The following is a 23,509-nucleotide window of genomic DNA, read 5'->3' as shown; positions in this document are numbered from 1 at the left end:
CTTGCTGGGAGTGGACAACGTGTTGGTGGACAAGTTAAGTCGCAACTTTCAACCGCACAAGTGGTCTCTAAACCCCTTAGTGGTGAACTCCATCTTCCTACAATGGGGTTATCCTTAAATAGACCTCTTTGTGTCACCCCAGAATCGCAAAGTAGGCAATTTCTGCTCTCTCACTCGCAGCCAACATTATCCACCAAGAGACGTGTTCTCTCTATCGTGGTCAACCGCTCTCCTATACGCATTCCCTCCACTTCCACTTCTCTCGAAGACTCTTGTGAAGTTATGTCAGGACAAGGGAACCATGATCCTAATAGCACCCCACTGGCCCCGCCAAGTGTGGTTTCCAATACTTCAGGATCTTTCCATTCGCAGGCACATTCCTCTAATAACTCAAAACGACGGGTGCCTTCGCCACCCCAATCTTCATGCCCTATCCTTGACAGCATGGATGTAGAAAGGTTAATTCTTCAGCCGCTTAACCTTTCTGATCCAGTCTCCCGTGTCTTGATTGCTTCACGGAAGCCTTCCACGAGAAAATCGTATTCCTACAAATGGAACAGATTCACGTCATGGTGCTCTTCTCAGGCCCTTGATCCTTTTATCTGTCCCATCCCGAAGTTTCTAGACTACCTCTGGCACTTGTCAGAGTCAGGTCTCAAAACTTCCTCCATTAGAATGCATGTCAGTGTGGTAGCCGCCTTCCATAAAAGTATCGGGGATGTCCCTATCTCAGTGCAACCCCTTGTAACATGCTTCTTGAAGGGCTTGCTTCACCTCAAGCCTCCACTGCGTCCTCCGGTCCCTTCTTGGGACCTCAACCTGGTTTTGGGTTGGCTCATGAAACCACCATTTGAGCCTCTCCAATCCTGTGAACTTTGCTATCTCACATGGAAAGTGATTTTCCTTCTGGCAATCACTTCGGCTCGCAGAGTTAGTGAATTGCAGGCCCTAGTTACCTATCCGCCTTACACTAAACGTCTGCAAGACCGGACGGTACTTCGCACTCACCCTAAATTCTTACCTAAGGTAGTATCAGAGTTTCATCTCAATCAATCCATTATACTACCTACCTTCTTTCCCAGGCCCCATTCCAATCCAGGTGAGCAGCCTCTGCATACCCTTGACTGTAAATGGGCTCTAGCGTTCTACCTAGACCGTACAGCTGCCCACAGGAAGAGCACTCGATTATTTGTGTCTTTCCATTCTAACAAATTGGGGCAGCCTGTGGGTAAGCAGATTCTCTCCTCCTGGCTAGCGGACTGCATATCCTTTTACTGTCAGCAAGCGGGCATTCCACTCCAAGAACGTGTTAAAGCACACTCTGTGAGGGCCATGGCAACTTCATAGCACACCTACGATCGGTGCCGCTTCTTGACATTTGCAGGGTTGCCACTTGGAGTTCTCTCCATACCTTTACAGCCCACTATTGCTTAGACAAAGCCGGAAGACAAGATTCCATTTCGGCCAGTCTGTCTTGCGTAACCTATTTACGACATGACGTACCAACACCCTTCCGCCTGCCCGGTGGGGTTCAGGATGCCCTCTACCAAATTCCGCCCTAGTTGTTGTGCCTGTTGCACGCCTTTGGCTACATTTGGTGCATGTTCGGACATCCTCAGCTCGGTTCTCACCCATATGTGAGGACTACCATCCTGATTGTCCTGTGAGAAAGCAAATGTTGCTTACCTGTAACAGGTGTTCTCACAGGACAGCAGGATGTTAGTCCTCATGAAACCCGCCCGCCACCCTGCGGTGTTGGGTTCATTTTATTATTTTCTTTTTCGGCACTGCCTGTAGCTTTTAAATAAGACTGAAGAGGGACCCCTGCTGGCTGCAGGGTTAGTGCCATGCTGGGCATGCCCAGTAGGGGCCAGTCAAAGTTCTAGAAACTTTGACAAAAGTGTTCCATGATTGGGCTCCATCCTGTGATATCACCCATATGTGAGGACTAACATCCTGCTGTCCTGTGAGAACACCTGTTACAGGTAAACAACATTTGCTAAACTAACTAAATTTCTTTTTTCTTTTTTTTTTTTACATAACTAAGACCAGACTGTAGGTTTTGCACCTCCATCATCTGCTGGAGACAGAGAAATACTGACGGACTGTAGGTGGCACCTCAGGGTTTAGGATAGAGTCCGCCAAAACTTCTCTGTCTCCATCTGCTGGAGGGGAAGCAAAACCCAGGAGTCTGGACTGATCCGAGTAAGTACAGGGAACAACTTTTATAAGTGAAAGCGCCAATAGCCTAACAAGCTGGCTACCTATGTGAAAGTGCTTGAAGTAGTTTTGTGCCCAGGAGTGTTTACACTGGTATTTCACTGGTTTTATAACCACAAAGTATTTTTCTATATGTAATCCTTTCTGAATTCCTGACCCCTGTAACTTCAGACAAGTAATCACGCCCAAATATTAAATAAATGGCCTTCCAAACCCCTTCAAAGAGGCTACAACCAGTGCTGCAGGGCCTGTGGATCGGGCCTCCACCTCGTCCTCCTTCCCTGTTTTGTTTTGTATTTTATCTGGCTCCCTCCCAGATCTACAGCTAGCTTATAGTCAATGTGGCCTAAGTCATAGGCGCCATCCGACATCGGCCTCTTCCCTCCTCCTGCACCTGCAAACAACTTCGGCATCCTCCTCCCTTTTCCCGCCTTGGCAGTGAGGATCAGCATGACCCCATCCTCCTCCTCCCTCTCCCTGCATCGGCAATAAAGAGCAGACTGGCCTGCGGGGTAGCAAAAAGCATCTGCCTCCTTTGCTTTCTCCCAGCTCTGGCAGAGAAGATTAGCATAGGTAACGTGAAAAGCATCGGTTTCCTTCTCCCTCTCCCAGCTCTGACAATGAGAAGCAGCTCAGCCCTGGGCCTCATCGTCCTCCCCCTGCCCCAGCAGTGAGGAACAGTACAGCTTGTAATATTGTAGAAAGTATCGTTCTTCCTTCCTCACCCCCACAGTGAGCAGCAGCGCAGCTCACAGGGCCCAAGAAACATTGGCCTCCCTTCTCATGCTCCAGCCCCCCTCCCCACAATTGGAAGTAGGAGCAACAAACCTGGAGGCTAGAAGAAAGAGGAAGTCTGGTGGGCCCTAAGGGCTGAAGTAGGAGGCTGTTGCTATTGCTGCCTCTTTGCTTCCAGAGGTGAAAATAAAAGCATGTGTGTGTGTGTATGTGTGTGTATGGGTGTGTATATAATAGTGCATGTAAGAGAAAACATATGGAGCTGTGTGTGTATGGCTGAGCATGTGACAGCATATAAGTGTGTGTGTATGATTGAGCATGTGACAGAGCATATGATTAAGCGTGTGACAGCATATGAATTTGTGTGTATGATTAGGCATGTTAGTGCATATGAACATATGTGTGTATGATTGTGAATGTGAGAGAGCATATGAATGTGTGTGTATAAATGATTAAGCATATGAGAGCTTATGAGCCGGTGTGTATATGATTGCGCGTGTGGGAGAGCATTTGAGCGTGTGTATGACTGCGCATATAAGAGAGAGCAAATGAGCGTGTGTGTGTGTGTGTGTGTGTGTGTGTGTATGATTGAGCATGTGAGAGTAAACAAGCATGTGTGTGTATGAGCATGTGAGAAAAAGCGAATGAGCACGTGGATATTATTGAGCATGCATGAGAGAGCAAATGAGACTGTGTGTGTGTGTATAAAAAGTATATTAGAGAACACGACTGAGCATATGTGTATATGTGTATGATTGAGCATGGGAGAGAGAACAACCAAGTGTGTGTGTATGATAGAGCATATGAGAGAGATTGAACAAATGTGTGTGTGTATGATTGACCATGTACGCAATAAGCCTTTCCCCTCTCCCTGCTAATCCATGACCATTTTAGGACATCTGGAAATCAAAATTTCCCAGGTATGGACAGCAGGAGATTTATTATATCCTTAGTTTTAATTATTGGGTGTTTGATGTATCAGTTGTTTTGACATTTATTTTATTAGCACTTGGAAAAGTTTCATACGAATTTTTAATTATTGGATGTTCTATTCAACTATCGTCAGTTTTTTTGAAAATTTATCTGACTAGAATTTAGCTGAATAAGTGGCTGAATATGCCCGTTTTGTGATTTAGATGGATAACTTTTAAGTTATCCTTCTAAATAACTTTTGAATTTTGACCTCCAAGAATATCCTGAACTGTTGAGACATTACAGTAGTTCCATTTATTTCAATTCCATTTTGTACATGAAAGCCTTATACTTATTGATCTTTATCCTCATAGGCCTTTCAAGACAAATCCAAACTTTGATCCTGAGTTCATCCGTACCAAGTCAATTGCTGCTGCAGGTCTGTGCTCCTGGTGCATCAACATTGTCCGGTTCTATGAAGTGTACTGTGATGTTGCCCCAAAGAGGCAAGCCCTGGCTGAAGCCAATGCTGAGTTGGCAGCTGCACAAGAGAAACTTGATGTTATTACAAGCAAAATTAATGTAAGTTTGCATTTATAATCCCAGTTAGAGACCTAGCACCTTGATCAGTTTGTGAAAGCATCATTGAGAGGCCTATTTAGTAAACAGTGTTTGCGCATTAATGTTGAAGTCAACTTGTAATACATGGTAAAATGCACAACTTTGGTAATCCTTGCATGAGTGTTACCAATATTGCTGATAAATTTGGCTGAACATGTGGAAAATAAAAAGAAGGGATTGTAAAAATCAAAGGCATGAAAGTCACATGAGATATATGATCCAGGGACCACTGGACATAGTTTGAATTAAATTGGATTAATGGTTCAGATGTTGTCAGCGGACCAAACAGAAGCGCTTGCGGGCATGGGGAGAGTGACGCACAACATGATGATCTTCCAAGGCCAGTTCCCCACAGGAAACTAGGCTAAAATAGAGGGAAACCACTGGGTAGTTGTGAATGAAGGTTCATAGAGGCTGGTGGCAAATGAGCTGGATCCCAGAGAAACAGGAAGAAACTGCCAGACCAACTTCCTCCTCATCCCACTCCACCAAAAAAAAAAAAGATAACTTTTTTTGACTTCTACAATAGTTTTCTCCTTGGTCTTCATTAAATTCTCACTCTACTTTTTCTGAATTTTCCAGAACTCTATCATCAGGCTTCTCTACTTACTGCTCTCACACCTGTCCTCACCTCTTCTAAATTCTTCCTGCTGGCTCCCTGTTAGATCCTGCACACTTTTTAAATGTTTAATCTACAATTTCAAATGTAATCTGCTGACTCCTTTTCATTCTACTCTTATGAACACTTCTGCCCAATGTTTACTCTGTTTCCAGTCTCACACACTTACTTACTTATTTATTTATTTATTTATAAAATGTATATTCCACCTAGCCACAGTACTAGCAATCCTTACACTAAACAGGGCGGTAAGCGCTTTCCATGCTTTCTTCATTCTCATGCCCTACCACTGAAACAATCAACTGATATCCAAGATGCTCCCATTCTAACACTGTTCCGTTTCTTTATATATTGCCTAACTAGACACCTCCATTCTTTTATCCTTGCAGCCCCCTAACTTTCTTTTCTCTATTTTTTACTGTTATTATACATTAGCTTATATGTATTTACTAAACATAAACATGGCATTCATGGAATTTGTTTTGTTTAAATTTGGAGACCATACATACTAGCTCTACCAAATAGTACATGTCAGTCTTGTCTAGAGACACCAAAATTAAAGTGAATACTCTCTGAGGAAGCTGCTTCTGTTATTAGTTTAAAGAGATACAGTTTTGTATTACTAATTTTTGAAGAAAGGCTGTGATTAGAGATGGTTTTCAAGGGTGATGATTCAGATGAATTGAACCAAATCACTCTGAACCTGGAAGATGTAGTAGGCCAAATTGACAAGCTAAAGAGTAGCAAATCACCCCAGGGTTCTGAAGAAACTAAAAAATGAAATTTCAGATCTATTTAGTTACAATTTGTAACATATCATTAAAATCATCCAATATACCTGAAGACTGGAGGGTGACCAATATAACCCCAATATTTAAAAAGGGCCAATGTAACCCCAATATTGAAAAAGTACTCCAGGGGCGAGCCAGGAAACTATAGACCAGAGAGCCTGAATTCAATGCCAGGAAAAATAGTGAAAACTATTTTAAAGATCAAAATCACAGAGCATATAGAAAGACATGGTTTAATGGAACACATGAGTCAGCATGGATTTACCCAAGGCAAGTCTTGCCTCACAAATCTGCTTCATTTCTTTGAAGAGATTAATAAACATGTGGATAAAGGTGAGCCAGTAGATGTAGTGAATTTAGATTTTCAGAAGCCATTTGACAAAGTCCCTGATGAGAGGCTTCTAAGTGTTATGACTGTCGGTTGCAGACGGCTGCAACTGTGTCTACTCACATCTTGTGCTGCCCTGCTTCCCTCTCCAGACCTGCTCACGGCAGGAGCCATTCTCTATCACCGTGTATCTTCTGGTTCTTCGTGGTGGCCGGGATGCCGCCTCCACCACCCATGCTGACTCTGGGCCTTCCTAGGCGCGCGCGTGTGCACCACCAGGCCGTCATTTGAAGATGCTACGGCGGGAACCTCAGGGGCGTCCCTGACCGATGACATCACCGGGTCAGGGTTCTTAAGCACCACCTTCACCCCCTGCTAGCTGACTTGGCAACGAGTTCCATCACTTCTCTACTAGCTCCTCTCTCCTCGTACCTGTGGCGACTGTCGCAGACCCTTCCTTGGATCCTAGACCCTGGCTCAGATACCCGCTCCTCGAAAGCCTGCGTGCACTATCTCCGGAGACCTGGTCTCCTGGCTTCCCCGCTCCTCGAGCTAGCCCTGTGCCTTACAGGAATCCTACCCGCAGGTTTCTGCTCCTCGGACTTGCCTCTGGGAACACTCTCACCACTTGGGAGACCTATCTCCGTGCTCCCCCGCTCCTCGGGGCAATGCTTACTAGGGATGTGAATCGTTTTTTGACGATTTAAAATATCGTCCGATATATTTTAAATCGTCAAAAATCGTTAGAGGCGCGATACAATAGGAATTCCCCCGATGTATCATCAAAAATCGTAAATCGGGGGAGGAGGGAGGGGAAGGGGGAGGGCGGGAAAACCGGCACACTAAAACAACCCTAAAACCCACCCCAACCCTTTAAAATAAATCCCCCACCCTCCCTAACCGCCCCCAAAATATTTTAAATTACCTGGGGTCCAGTGGGGGGGTCCCAGTGTGATCTTCCACTCTCGGGCCTCGGCTGCGTTAATAGAAATGGCGCTGGCGCTACCTTTGCCCTTTCATATGACAGGGCAAAGGTAGCACCGGCACCATTTTGGTTCCTGTCCCCCGACGTCACGAGTGCAGGAGATCGCTCCCGGACCCCCGCTGGACCCCCAGGGACTTTTGGCCAGCTTGGGGGAGCCTCCTGACCCCCACAAGACTTGCCAAAAGTCCAGCGGGGGTCCGGGAGTGACCTCCTGCACTCGGGCCGTATTGCAAAATGGGGCCGGCCGTATGGCCGTATTGCCGTATTGCAAAATGGCGCCGGCCATATGGCCGTATGGCCGGCGCCATTTTGCAATACGGCAATTATACAGAAGTATAATTGTCAGGAGACTAGGGACCAAAAAAACATGCTGAATGATTTATTAGCTCAAACATGTGTTAGTACTTTTACAAAAAAGTATGATTTTTTTTAGGTACTAAATGAAAATTTGGCCAAACTAACAGCAGAATTTGAAAAGGCTACAGCTGAAAAAATCAAGTGCCAGCAAGAAGCTGATGCTACAAGCCTTGTTATTTCACTTGCTAACAGGTATTCTGCAATTGGTCTCATATTTCAATAAAAGAGAATTTATACATAGAATCCAGAAAGTCATGTATTGACATATACTATATATGAACACTAACATGCACAAAATGAGAGCAGAACTAACATGGAACATTTGCGCCATCCCTTTATTATAAGTGCTGATTCAGATATAGCATTAGGGTGTCTATTCTTTGAGGGATTCTCAGAGTATCACCATCCTACTACCAGTTTCAAGGATATTTCCTCCCTTATTTTACTCTTTCAGCTGGGAGATGGGTTAGTATTACTCCTCCAAAGATCTATAACAAGTAGAAATATGCACTTTTTTGCAGCTTATGCCATGTTATTGCCACTCCATTCCAATAGGTGTCAAGTCATGGGTCTGATGTTATCAAGCCTTGAGCTCCTGGCCCAAGCTGCTGACATCAGTCCATGATTCCTCATCCTACTCCATTACTGCTAAATCTTGGGTTTTCAGCCTATGCTTTAAAACAGGGGTGCTCAAACCGGTCTACAGGACACCCCCCCCCCCTGCCCCAGCCAGTCAGGGTTTCAGGATATCCGTAATGAATATACATGAGAAATATTTACATACACAGGAGGTAGTGCATGCAAATAAATCTCATGCATATTCATTAGGGAATATGCATGAGACCTGAAAACCCAGCTGGATGGGGAGCCTGTAGGACCAGTTTGAGCACCCCTGTTTTAAATCACCCCCTGCACTAAGCTATGGACCCAACTACGTCTTTTATGCTAGATATATTAAGCTAAATATTAGAAATCACTATATGTTCTCTTTCTTTGGTTTCTTGCCACAGGCTTGTTGGAGGATTAGCATCAGAAAATGTACGCTGGGCCGAGTCTGTGAAATTGTTTCATGAGCAAGAAAATACATTGTGTGGAGATGTGCTGCTAATTTCTGCTTTTGTGTCATATGTTGGCTATTTCACAAAAAAATACAGGAATGAATTGGTAGACAAATATTGGCTACCTTACCTAAATCAACTAAAGGTAAATATTTTCTCAGACTAATTCTACTTGCCCAATTACAGTTATGTGCAAGACTGTTATTGATGGGTGACCCAATCAGAGGCATACCTAGAGCATTTGGCACTTGGGACGGATACTTCTTTGGTACCCCACCCCCACCCCCCATTTCTATTTCTATTTATTGGATTTATGATCCGCCCAACACAGAAAGGCCTGGGCGATGAACATAAAAAACATACATAATCATAAAATTAACATAAAAAATACAAAAGTAAGCACAGAAAATAAAACAATAAGAGTCTTCATCATAAAACATAGTTAAAATAACATAAAAGACAACAATTATAGAATCAAAACGGAAGTATGAATTACATAAATTAAATTTTAAAAATAAGCTAAATTAAATAACAAGGTTTTAATTTGTTTCTTAAAAAGTTTAACTGATAAACAACGATAAAATATTTCAGAACAGCAGACACATCAGATAACACCCAATAATTAAAACTAATAGAGATGTGTATCGTGTGATCGATCGTCTTAACGATCGATTTCGGCTGGGGGGGAGGGAATCGAATCGTCGCGGTTTTGTGTTTTTAAATATCGTGTAAATCGTAAATCGGGGGAGGGTGGGAAAACTGGCACACTAAAACATCCCTAAAACCCAACCCGACCCTTTAAAATAAATCCCCCACCCTCCCAAACTCCCCCAAAATGTCTTAAATTACCTGGGGTCCAGTGGGGGGGCCGGCGCCATTTTAAGCAAAATGGCGCCGGCCATATTGCCATACAGCAAAATGGTGCCGGCCGTACGGCAACACGATTCGAGTGCAGGAGGTCGTTCCCGGACCCCCGCTGGACTTTTGGCAAGTCTTGTGGGGGTCAGGAGGCCCCCCCAAGCTGGCCAAAAGTCCCTGGGGGTCCAGCGGGGGTCCGGGAGTGATCTCCTACGCTCGTGACGTCGGGGAACAGAAACCAAAATGGCGCCCGACGCCCGAGAGTGGAAGATCACAACGGGACCCCCCCACTGGACCCCAGGTAATTTAAGACATTTTGGGGGGGTTCTGGAGGGTGGGGGATTTATTTTAAAGGGTCGGGGTGGGTTTTAGGGATGTTTTAGTGTGCCGGTTTTCCCGCCCTCCCCCTTCCCCTCCCCCTTCCCCCGATTTATGATTTTTGACGATAAATCGGGGGAATTCCTATTAAATATCGCCTCTAACGATTTTTGACGATTTAAAATATATCGGACGATATTTTAAATCGTCAAAAAACGATTCACATCCCTAAAAACTAATAAGGATTTTAAAAATCTCCTGGTCTCCATTATCAGTCATCCTAAGATTGTTGTAGACTGGGGGCACGCACACACACACTATGCTCCCTCTCACTCATACACATACATTCTTGGTGAGAGACAGAGGGAGCATGTGTGTGTGTGAGAGACACACACATACACACACACACACACACACACTCTTTCTCTCTACCTCTCTCACACACACACTTCCTCTATGTCTCTCTCACACACAGACATGCTTCTTCTATCTCTCTCTCACACACACTCATGCTTCCTCTGTGTCTCTCTCTCACACGCTAACACACACGCACAATTCTTCTCTCTCACAGACAAAAACTGAACTGGAAACCACAAACCAGATTCTGCATGCAGTGCAACACTGGAAAAGCAGAAAATCACTGTTCCTCAAAACAATACAATCAGGAAATATAAAACAATCAGAATAGTAAAACCATACTAAAAAATATACATTTCAAAACAGCTGACAAAAAGAATATTCAATAATTAGAAGCTCCTCTACAAATTTTTAAAAATTTCCTAAACATCAATAAAATATTTCAAAACAGCAGACATCAAGTAACACCCAGAAATTAAAACTAAAAAGGATTTTAAAAATCCCCCACTCTCCATACCTGTGACCATGAGATTCTTGTGAACTGAGGGCACATCACACACACACACACACACAGAAGAGACACAAACAAAATATGCTCCCTCTGTCTTTCACACATACACACTTGATAAAAGACAGAGGGAGCTTGATGTTTGTGTGTGTGAAAGAGACAGACACACATGTTTCCTCCATCTCTCTCACACACATATACGCTTCATCTGTATCTCTCACAAACGATTCCTGTCTGACCCATGCACACACACACATGCTTCCTCTCTCTCACCCCCACTCCCACCCCTGCACACAGGCACCCTCTTACACATATACACCCATGGGCACAAACACACTCACGCTTCTAAACACACGCACAGACATCCTCTTATGCCCACACACCCTCTCATACACACACACACCTACACCCTCATACACACACACTCCCTCATGCACACCCACCCCCTCATACTCACCCCCTCATTCATACAAACACCATCATACATACTCACATACACCCTCATAACCCCCCCCCCCCCCCAATACACTGGCAGTTACTCTCACAGGGCCTGTCTCTCCCTTCTTTGACTGTCGGCAACACTGCAGGGTCTCTTCTTCTGCTGCCAGCTCCCCAAGCGCCGGTGGCAATGCGGGGCCTGTTCTTTGCCACCGCACCACCTCCTGAAAATACCTGCAGCGCCACTGCCTCTGCCTCTGCCACTGCAGGTCCTTGCTTTTGCTGATGGGGTTTCCCCCACCATGTCACTGTTCCACGCTGCCTCAGGACCTTTCTGCCTACGACAATGTTGCCTCCTGGAGCAGACCGCCCCTCTCCCCCCCCCCCCCCCCCCCAGTCCATATATACAGTGTATTCCTAGAACAGTAGTTCCCAAACCTGTCCTGGAGGCAGTTCATGCAGATATGTATTTATTTATTTATTTATTTTATTGAACTATTTTTATATACCGAGGTTCTGGTAACAATGTTACTAATCACTTCGGTTTACAAATAACATTGAAATGACTTAACACATGAGTCTTACAGAGAACAAGAGAAACATGGGAATGAGGAGCTAGGGAATAGTTAAATTACATAAAACATTATGAAATACATAATAACAGAAATCTAACATAATAGAGATTAGGAATAATCATGTAACCAGTGGTCAATCGTTAGCAGGAGGAAATTGAAAATGTTTCTAGGTTTGTTAAGCAGTGGGAAACATAATGAAATTGTCCAGGGTGGGACAGTGTTAGAAAAGTCAAATTCAGGCGTAGGCTTGGGTGAAAAGCCAGGTCTTCAGTCTTTTTTTGAAGGTGATAGGGCATTGTTCGAGCCTAAGGTCTGAAGGGAGAGAGTTCCAATGGTTAGGGCCCGCTGTGGAGAAGGCTCATATATATGAAACATCTTTGTGGACATCCTGAAATCCTGTCTGGCTGGGAGCCCCCAAAGACAGGTCTGGGAACCACTGTCCTAGAAGATTTCACATCCCAAAATGCAGTGTGATGGAAGCAAGAAGGGATCCACTGCAGCTGATCTTTTGCTGCCATATATAGCAAAAAGCCACATATAGCAAAATATGCAATAACTCAGCATTACTGTCAGAGTTATGTTTAGCATTGAGAATCAAGAACTTGCCTTTTTTCCTCAACAAATCATTAACTTGTAAATTCCAGAGTGCTGAGATTTATCATTTTAGTCCATAAATTAGAAAAAAAATCATTTTGTTTAATCACAAAAGGCATGTTTCCATGTTAACTCCTGTTTATTCACAGTGCTGGTCTTTTCCTGACAATCAGACTAGTAATGTAATCGTTCAGTAAGGAAAATAGAATTTTAAATACAATGGGTATGATTTATAAAAGCATATTTCCCCTTGGTACAATCGGGTACTGCGTTCTGTCCACAGCTTTTAACATAAGTTTGACTTTTAAATGGCCTTTATGGATAAGCATTGCCATGTCTGGACTATTAACATTCCAATATTTGCTGTAGGTACCAATTCCAATTACTCCGGGCCTGGATCCTCTCACTCTCCTGACTGATGATGCAGATATTGCAGCCTGGAATAATCAGGGACTGCCCAGTGACCGCATGTCTACAGAGAACGCCACCATCCTTTGTAACACAGAACGCTGGCCACTTATTATTGATGCTCAGTTACAAGGGATCAAATGGATTAAAAAAAAATATGGCCAAGCTTTGAAAGTTTTAAGGTTGGGGCAGAAAGGGTATGTGCTCATTATTTTTACACTAGTCACAATGCTGTACAAAAAGAAATGTAAAATTATCCAAAAAGAGTAGAGAATGATTTTGGCTTTCGGAACAAATATTGTCTTTGCTATTAGCAGCTTATAACATATTTGAGCTATCAGAATATAAGGCCCTTCTGCACATTCATTTTGCTAAGTTACTTCTCCTTACTGTGTCCCTGCAGACTCTACTTGATCTCCTTTCCTCTCCCTCCCTTTCTTTTATCACCAAACATGCTTGAAATTCTGTCATTGTTTTGCTTTCTACCATGTCTGCTAGTAGCTACTGCAGACAGCTAACATTCTCAGTCTCTCTGACCCTATAACTTTATAGCATGACCCTCTAGAGATGTGTATCGTGTGATCGATCGTCTTAACGATCGATTTCGGCTGGGGGGGGAGGGAATCGAATCGTCGCGGTTTTGTGTTTTTAAATATCGTGTAAATCGTAAATCGGGGGAGGGCGGGAAAACCGGCACACTAAAACATCCCTAAAACCCACCCCGACCCTTTAAAATAAATCCCCCACCCTCCCGAACCCCCCCAAAATGTCTTAAATTACCTGGGGTCCAGTGGGGGGGTCCCGTTGTGATCTTCCACTCTCGGGCGTCGGGCGCGTTGATAGAAAATGGCGCCGGCGCCATTTTGGTTTCTGTTCCCCGACATCACGAGCATAGGAGATCGCTCCCGGACCCCCGCTGGACCCCCAGGGACTTTTGGCCAGCTTGGGGGGGCCTCCTGACCCCCACAAGACTTGCCAGAAGTCCAGCGGGGGTCCGGGAACAACCTCCTGCACTCGAATCGTGTTGCCGTACGGCCGGCGCCATTTTGCTGTATGGCAATATGGCCGGCGCCATTTTAAGCAAAATGGCGCCGGCCATATTGCTGTACAGCAAAATGGCACCGGCCGTACGGCAACACGATTCGAGTGCAGGAGGTTGTTTCCGGACCCCCGCTGGACTTCTGGCAAGTCTTGTGGGGGTCAGGAGGCCCCCCCAAGCTGGCCAAAAGTCCCTGGGGGTCCAGCGGGGGTCCGGGAGCGATCTCCTATGCTCGTGACGTCGGGGAACAGAAACCAAAATGGCGCCGGCGCTACCTTTGCCCTGTCATATGACAGGGCAAAGGTAGCGCCGGCGCCATTTTCTATCAATGCGCCCGACGCCTGAGAGTGGAAGATCACAACGGGACCCCCCTCCCACTGGACCCCAGGTAATTTAAGACATTTGGGGGGGGGTTCGGGAGGGTGGGGGATTTATTTTAAAGGGTCGGGGTGGGTTTTAGGGATGTTTTAGTGTGCCGGTTTTCCCGCCCTCCCCCTTCCCCCGATTTACGATTTTTGACGATAAATCGGGGGAATTCCTATTAAATATCGCCTCTAACGATTTTTGACGATTTAAAATATATCGGACGATATTTTAAATCGTCAAAAAACGATTCACATCCCTATGACCCTCTTGTCCTTAAAAATCTTTTTCTTTGGAATATTGTTCCTTCGTTTGCTTTATCATTGCTAGATATTTGAGAGCTTCCATCATCGTTCCCCTTTTTCTAGAGAGGGGATGAAGGGGCTATAAATAAAGATGAAAGGAGACCAAATAAGGTCTGCAGTAACACTATTGGCAGAGGCAGTGGGTAAACTTGATAAATTAAGTGATTTCTAGGTGCCCACATCTACTATGAGGTCAATGTTTGGTAGCACGGCAAGCGGACAAGTTAGCTGATTAGGCGCTTTGTGAATATAGCTGGATTAAGTCCTAGATGGCCAGATAAATTTATCAGACAAACTTCAGAACTGCTCTATGGCATAGCCATACTTAGCTGGATAACTTATCTGGCTAAGTCTGAATATTGGAATTAGCCGGATAACTTATCTGGCTAAGTCTGAATATTGGAATTAGCTGGATAATTATCCAACTAACTAACCTCTGTGAAACGCCTTCAACTTATCCAACTAAACAGCCAGATAAATCAGATGTTCAGAGCAGAAATTTAAAACCAGCAGTTTATTCAGCTAAGTGCCATACTTAGCCAGATTAATCGTCAGAATATTGACCTCTATGTACATCAAGATGGTGTAAGTTGAAGAAGAAAGAAGAAGATGATGGACATGAGAAGAGGACTGCCAGGCCTGGGTCTGACCCTAGGCTGAGGCCCAGGCATTGGGACCTTGCCGCCAGGCCCTGGCATTAGGCCTGGATCTGGGCCGAGGCCATGATGTCTGGACCTGGCCTCCAGACTGCATTGCAGCGTCAGGCCTGGGTCCAGGCTCCGGCCTAAGCTTAGGCCCAGGCATCAGGATTTGGCCTCAGGTCTGGTCCCAATGTTGGGCGTAGGTCTGGGCTCCAGCCTAGGCTGAAGCCCGGGTCTGGGTTTCGGCCTAGGCATTGGGCCTAGGTCCTGGCCAAGGCCCCGGAGTTGGGACCTGGCCTCTGGGCCAGATCACGAATATTAGGTCTGTGTCTCGGCTCTGGCCCCGGCTGAGGCCCAGGCTTTGGAACCCGGCATCTGGGCCAGACCAAGGATACTCAATGGATCAGGTAAGTATATTCTCCCAAGACAAGCAGGATGGTAGTCCTCACATGTGGGTGACATCATCAGGATGGAGCCCAATCACTGAACACTTTTGTCAAAGTTTCTAGAACTTTGACTGGCACACTGAGTATGCCCAGTATGCCACCAACCCTGCATCCAGCAGGGGTCCCCCTTCAGTCTCTTTTTTTCTGCACAGCAGTAGCCTCGCGGATTTCTGGAGGATTCCTCACAAATTTTCCTCATGGAAACTTATTTAAAAAATTTTCCCCCATCCCGGGGTCCCCCATCGACCACCGACCTCTGACGCCGGTAAGTTTACCTTGTCCCTTGCGGTCAGTTCCCGGCGGTGCTTTCTTCGTTGTCCAACGACCACTGGCCACACTTCCAAAAAGATGGTGACTGGGTTCCGAAAGTGCCCCGAATGCCCGTCACCGCCATCAACGTGAACCTTCTTTCGATGCTGCCACTGGAAAGCCATCATCGGCATCGACAGAGCCACCGGCCAAGAAGTCCCGGGGAGAAGGGGCCCCATCCCCCTCTGGACCCGGGACACCGAGGCGTTCCCCACCGGTACTGGTGCTGGGAGCCGAGACTCCACTGATACATGTGGACCTTCCGGCAATGCCTTCCGAGCCTCCAACCCTGGTGGTTGTGCTGCCAATGCCAGCCTTCTGGGAGGAATTAGACCGGATGGTCCAAGAGGCAGTAGTCCAGGCACTTCGGGGATTCCAATCTCCACCAGCACCGGCTCCCATGCCGACACCCGAACCGATGCCCACCATGCTGGCTCTGCTTCTCGAGCGCCTGGATGCCTTAATCGGTGCATTGCCATCAGTGTCTGCTCCTTCCATGCCATCGGCACCTCCAAGACCACCAACACAGATACCTATTCCATTGTCCTCAGATGAGGAACAAATTTTACCGATGCCAGAGCCGGTTCAAGGACCATTGGGTCTGTTGCCTCCCTGACGTCCATCGAAAGCACTGATTCCATCGATGCCATCACTGTCCTCAGTGCCTGCATCGATGCCTCCACCTTTCCCATCGGTTCCACCACCAGATCCGGCTGGATTTGGACCCATACCTTCATCTGAAGAGCGCATGGTGCTGGAGATGCACCAAATGATCCCTAGGGTGATGATTCTTTTGACACTCTGGACTCGGATGAACTCCTATCAGAGCTTTCACCACCAGAAGAACGCCGCTGCTTCCCTCCTGAAGACCTCACATTTGCATTAAGGAGATGTCTGAAACCATCCCTTTTAAACTACAAATGGAGGAGGATGCCAGGCATAAGATGCTTGAGGTATTACAATTTGTGGATGCCCCTAAGGAGGTGATGGCAGTTCCAGTACATGAAGTGCTCCTTGATTTGTTACAACGCACCTGGGAACACCCTGGCACAGTTCCACCAGTGAACAGAAAAACTGATGCCACCTATCTGGTCCAGTCAGCTCTAGGGTTTCAAAAAAGCCAACTACCCCATCAATCTGTGGTCATTGAGTCTGCTCAAAAGAAAGCCAAGAGATCCCGGCCTCATTCTTCTGCCCCTCCAGGAAAAGAACAGAAATCCTTGGATGCCTTCGGACGAAGAGTCTTCCACGGTTCTATGCTGATGGCACATATAGCAGCTTATCAGCTATACAAGACTCAGTACTCAAGAAATCTTTGGAAGAAAGTCCAAGAATTCTCTTAAACCCTACCAGATGAATATCAGGAAGGACTTACCACAATCCTTCAAAAAGGACTCGATGCTGGAAAGCATGAAGTGAGGGCAGCATATGACATCTTTGAAACTGCCTCAAGAGTATTGGCAGCAGGCATAAGTTCCAGACACTGGACATGGCTCAAGTCCTCTGACCTATGCCAGGAAGTCCAAGAAAGGTTGGCAGACCTTCCATGTACAGGGGACAATTTATTTGGCGACAAAATTCAATAAACGGTAGCGCAACTAAAAGATCATCAAGACACCTTGCGCCAGCTGTCCACTCTCCCCTCGGATTTCCCATCTACCAAGAGGTCTTTTCGGGAGGATCCTAGGAGGATATTCTATAAACCACATAGTTATTACCCACTTCCATCCCGCACTCAACAGCCTAGACTTTCCCAAAGAGGTCAGCCTCGATAACCCAGGGCCCCAAAACCCCAACCAGCCCCGCAGACTGGTCCAGCATCGGGGTTTTGAGTCATTACTAGAGGGCAGAAATCAACCCCTGCCTACCACACCCATTCCAGTAGGAGGCTGCTTGTGCCACTTTGCCAACATATGGCATACAATTACAACAGACTAATGGGTCCTTTCTGTGGTCACTCACGGTTACCATCTGAACTTCCTCACGCTACCACCGAACCTTCCACCTTATCCACCGTGGGGTCTAACCATACACACTTCACTTCTCGAGACAGAGCTCTCGACCCTCCTGCAGTCCAATGCCGTAGAACCAATACCTCGGCTGCAGTGGGGTCAAGGGTTTATTTATTTATTTAAGACTTTTCTATACCGTCGTTTAGAAGCTTCCGTCACAACGGTTTACAATAGGCACATAAAGATAGGGATTCTGAGACGTTACTTTACACAGGTGCCATATCGATATAGTACATAGTTTTTAAAAATAAAATCATATAATTGTGGAGTGATAAAATGCTGTATGGAGTTTTTTCAGAATTAAAAGCAATGCTAATTTTAATAGTGTCACTTTTTCTGATAATGATGGATGATCAGACAGAGTAATATCAAATCACAATAGAGATACAAATAACAATCCAATTAAGTACCGCTACATACATATTGGGGGTCATTTTCCAAGGAGTTACCGCGGGTGATAATTCCGCAAATCACGCTAACAGCCATTAACGCGAATTTTTAATTTTGTATTCAGGGGGCGGAGCAAATGTAAAGTAGGGAGGATTTATCATGTGCCGCGAAACAGCTGCAGTGTTAGCGTGGCTCCTAACGCGGCCAATAACTACACCTCTTTCATTTGCATTACGTTGTGCGCTAGAGGCCAGTAAAGGTTTATCGTGGTTCACGATGTTTCCGGACAGCCTGATTCAGGAGAGAGAGAGAGAAAACCTTGCTATAGTGCCTCCTCCCTAGACAGGTATTTGTATCCCTATGGGAGGCCCACCTAGTAACTCGAGGTGGGGTTTAGGTATGAGTGTAGGGGGTTGGGGGCCACTTTGACATTCAACTCACTCCAGGATGAGATTTGTGCAATGTTCTCTCCACCTAGCTTGATGGACACTCTACCTGGGCAACAACAAGCTAGGTGGAGAGAACATTGCACAAATCTCATCTTGGAGTGAGTTTCCTCACTCCGAAGGCCAGCAAATCTTCACAAGAGACCACTGTTCTGTTCGTACATCTCACGTTGAATGTCAAAGTGGCCCCCAACCCCCTACACTCATACCTAAACCCCACCTCGAGTTACTAGGTGGGCCTCCCATAGGGATACAAATACCTGTCTAGGGAGGAGGCACTATAGCAACGTTCTCTCTCTCTCTCTCTCTCCTGTCCAGACACATCATGAACCATGATTTAGCAATACACATGCTTATTAGCATAAGGTACACCCCTTTTTGGTATCGCATTCGATACCAAGATACCAATGCGATATTGGAAAATGAGGCCCATTGATTGTTATTTTCATCTGTTGATACCTCGCACTTCGCCGGCTTCACTGTTCACCTACTCTCTTTGATAAGCTTGCTTGAATAGCCAGGTTTTTAGGTTTTTTCGAAAGGATTTGTTGTCACTTTGTAACCTTAACTCTAAGGGCATGGTGTTCCATAGTATAGGTCCTGCCAGAGATAGAGCTCTTTCTCTTACTTGGGTGAGTCTTGCTGTTTTTATTGATGGAATTGGGAGGAGTGCTTTGTTAGCTGATCTTAGATTTCTGTTTGGTACGTGAACGCGGAGGGCTGTGTTAAGCCAATCTGCTTTTTCATTGTGTATTAATGTATGTTTGGTGCAGAGTGTTTTGTATTGAATTCTTTGTTTCACTGGTAGCCAGTGTAACTCAGCAAGGGTTTCTGTGATGTGGTCTTTTTTGCTTTTTCCGGTCAAAATTCTTGCAGCGGTGTTTTGTAAAATTTGTAGTGGTCTGATTGATGTGTATGGTAGACCTAGTAGCAAGGCGTTACAGTAGTCGGTGCTTGCAAAAATTAATGCTTGTAGCATTGAACGAAAGTTTGTAGTTGTTAGCAGTGGTTTTAGTCTTCTGAGAACCATGAGTTTGTCGTATCCCTCTCTCACTTTTAGTGATATATGTTGTTTCAGGCTTAATTCTGTATCGATTATAACTCCTAGGTTCTGTACTTTCTCTGCTAGTTCTATTTTCTGGTTGTACTCTAGGTATTTATTTATTTATTGAATTTTTTTCCCAAAAATCAAGTATCCACTTGTTACTGAAATCACATCAGGTACAGTAATAGAAATATATCCAGTTATTTAAACAGAAAAAAAAAAGAACATAGATTTTACTGAACTTGATATATAAAATAGAAGAAATACGGGAGAGCTTTTGGCAAATGGAGCATAAATCATTATAGTAATATTCATTATATAAATCTGGTTACCCAAACAGAACAAAACAACCACCTTTAACTTCAATCACACCAACAGAAGGTCTAAATAGGAGAGGAGTGGGTATCCAAGAATGACCTAAGTTGTTGGGGTTCAAAAAAAAACATATCTTTGCTCCTGAAAGAACACACAGCACTTGCAAGGAAATTGCAATTTAAAGGTTGCACCTTTTTGCACTACTTCCCCCTGCATACTCAAGAATAATTTCCTTCTAGTTTGTGTTTGTTTCACCAAGTCCGGATAGCACCGTATCCTTTAACCAAAGAATAGGGCTTGATTATTCCTGAAATAGTGTTTGAAAACATTATTTTTATCCATTAAAAAAGCGAACGAAAATTTTTGTATTTGTAAGCTGTGTTTTTTTCTTTTTGCATTAATTTAAAAATTATAATGAAAATTATTTTGAAAAAAAAAAAAAAGCGAACGATACTAGTATTTGATCTTCTTTGAGAAACAACCATATCTTGAGAGGATTCCAATTTAGTTGTTATTTCTGGTAGCAATTGTCCTTGAGTATTCTCCTGATTTGCTTCAGCAGAGTAAAGGTAATAAGCCTTGGTAATTACCGGTTTTATTTCCTCTGGTATCTTTAGTATTTGAAATAAATAGAGCTTAAACAAATCTATGGGGGAAATATTTCTAAATATAGGAAAATTAATATTTAAATTGTGTGCTCTCTTGCTGTTTTCAATCTTCTCCAATCTTTTATTTACTTCACCATCATTCTGAATTATAGCAGTTTGAACTTTTTCAGTCGCTACTATCTTGCCTTCCATTTTATCTATCTTATTATTCTGAAGAGTTAATTCTTTCGCATTGGATTTTACCTGATTTTTAACTTCAAGCACTTTCTTCGTAAGTCCCATTATTGCCCTTTCAAGAGATTGAAGAGCTGTCCATATCGTTGATAATGTTATTTCCATTGTTAAAGGTAATATTTTTTCTATTTTAGAAAGTTATTGTTTTCCTTCTCCTCCTCCTGCTGTACCGCCGACGCCATTTCCGACGCTGAGGAATTCCAGCATTCCTGCGAAGTTCAGCCCCTCTCCTACTTCACTCTCATGGGGTTTTACCTTCGCTTGTTGCTCCATGTTAATCAGTCCTTGTAATGTTAAACTTTGTCCAGCCGCCACTGCCTCACCACAGCTTTCTTCTGGTGGGCCCGCGGTCTCCTGCATTCTCCGTCTGTCATCTCGGCCCAGCGGCGCCGGCCTCATAGGTGAGCCAGGGCTAAGTGATATCTTGGTCAGAAAGGAAGACTCACACTCCTCAGTCAACCCTTCAACAACCCATTCACCCAGCGTTGATGGCTGTGTCGCTGGGAAGAAACTTCCTATCCAGGGTTGAGTGGTCTAACAGGTGGAGGAACCTTCCCCACTCCGTACCCTGGCTTTTCTTTTAGTGTGAGACATGAAGGTAATTGTAGAGTAGGAAATTTCGGGAGCCTCTCACCAGCACGTCTGTTCAGGGCGCCATCTTGAAAAGCTCTCCTCTACGCTCGGTATTTTCTAATTCCAAAGAAGTCAGGTGGCATTCGTCCTATTCTGGACTTACGCACTCTAAATAAACACCTCCGCAAAGAAAAGTTCAGAATGGTAACCTTGGGCACCATGCTTCCTCTACTGCAATGGGGAGATTGGCTCTGCTCTCTAGATCTTCAGGAGGCTTATGCCCACATTGCCATATACCCTCCTCACCGAAAATACCTCAGGTTTGTAGTAGGCCACAATCATTTCCAATACCAAGTGCTGCCATTTGGCATAGCATCAGCACCCCATGTATTCACGAAATGCCTAGCAGTAGTCGCAGTTCACCTGCGACAAAATGACATCCACGTCTATCCATTTCTAGACAATTGGCTCCTCAGAAGTCCATCCCAACAGGAAGTACTCCACTCCCTCCATTTCATCATCAGCCTACTACAATCCTTGGGGTTTCTAATAAACTATCCCAAGTCACATCTGTCTCCATCACGCATGTTTTCATTCATAGGAGCAGATCTAGCACTTCCCAGGCCAAAGCATTTCTCCCAAAGGACCGAGCACATGCATTATCAATCTTGGCCAAAGCAGTGCAGACTTGCCAAACAACTACAGCTCATCATCTACTAACCTTGTTAGGTCACATGGCATCCACAGTTCATGTAACCCCAATGGCTCGACTAGCCATAAGAGTAACACAATGGACTTTAAAGTCCCAGTGATCCCAATCAAATCAACACATGTCCCACATTGTCCACATCACCAACCAGCTTTGTCTCTCACTAGCATGGTGGATACAGGAGTCCAGTCTTCAGATAGGACTACCCTTCCAATCTCCACAACCTCAAATTACTCTAACGACAGATGCATCCAACCTGGGATGGGAAGCCCATGTCAACAACCTCCAAACCCAGGGAACTTGGACTACACAGGAAGCAAAGCACCAGATAAATTTTCTGGAGCTCCAGGCAATTCAATATGCCCTCTTCGCTTTTCGGGATTGCCTCTCCAACAAGATGATCCTAATTCAAACAGACAACCAGGTAGCAAACATACAACCAGGTACCTGCTGTGCCAGGAGGCGGCGCAGATCTGGGCCTGGGCTCTCTCCCATTCCATGCTACTAAGAGCGACCTACCTGGCAGGCATGGACAATGTGATGGCGGACAACCTCAGCCGGACCTTTCATCCCCACGAATGGTCCCTAGATCCCACTGTAGCAAACCATAATTTTCACCAGTAGGGCCGCCCACACATAGACCTCTTTGCATCAATTCACAACCACAAAGTGGACAATTTCTGCCCTCTTCACCACAGTCACGACACACTGCCACGAGATGCCATTGCCCACTCATGGTCAATGGGTCTCCTATATGCCTCAGCACAAACAGCCCAATCTACTAGAAACCGGGAGTAGCAATACAAACACAAATAGGGTTTCCAGGTGAATAATACAATTTATAGACGCCAAACTCTAATGTTATGTAAAGAAATTATATGTAGGACCACTACCGAATGGATCTGCTAATCAGTCAGACCCAATATAGGAGAAGTCACATTGCTTTGTTTAATAAGTAATTTTCTAATCCTGAGTCATGTTTCGAAAAATATTGCCATGGGAAATGACGAAGCCACACCGGGCTTTCGTTTGAACCAAACCTCGCAACAAATAGTAGCAGTACTTAGCTTCAAAAATGCAGTCCCGACGTGATCACGTTTCGGACCCTCTTGGTCCTGCTTCAGGGGTAAAACTTCTAAATCCTTAGTAGTGGAGTCACGATGTTGTTCCCAAAATGGCAAGCAAAACGGCGTTTCCTGTTTAGTCATTCAATGGCAGTCCGCATTAGGACCTATATGCCTACCATCCACTTCCACTCATCAGCAAGACTCTCGTGAAGTTTGGCAGGATGGGGGTACAATGATCCTCATAGCCCCTCACTGGCTGCTTCAAGCTTAGTTTCCCATCCTATGCGACATCTCAATCCAGCAACCAATTTGCCTGGGTACAGAT

General features: G+C 45.0%; 1 protein-coding gene across 1 annotated transcript in view; it reads left to right on the top strand.

The window, feature by feature from the left end:
• Nucleotides 1–23,509, top strand: part of DNAH17 (dynein axonemal heavy chain 17) — a 1,486,981-nt gene that overhangs the window by 1,340,264 nt on the left and 123,208 nt on the right. Inside the window, exons 60-63 of the mRNA XM_029599137.1 lie at nucleotides 4,242–4,449; nucleotides 7,645–7,760; nucleotides 8,579–8,771; nucleotides 12,644–12,879. Of these exons, the coding sequence (XP_029454997.1) occupies nucleotides 4,242–4,449; nucleotides 7,645–7,760; nucleotides 8,579–8,771; nucleotides 12,644–12,879 (753 nt within the window). The remainder of the gene's footprint in view (nucleotides 1–4,241; nucleotides 4,450–7,644; nucleotides 7,761–8,578; nucleotides 8,772–12,643; nucleotides 12,880–23,509) is intronic.

Source organism: Rhinatrema bivittatum, chromosome 4 (assembly GCF_901001135.1).
Source record: "Rhinatrema bivittatum chromosome 4, aRhiBiv1.1, whole genome shotgun sequence".
NCBI classification, from domain to species: Eukaryota; Metazoa; Chordata; class Amphibia; order Gymnophiona; family Rhinatrematidae; genus Rhinatrema; species Rhinatrema bivittatum.
Note: the sequence above shows the minus strand (reverse complement) of the source record. Positions and strands in the feature narration are given on the sequence as shown.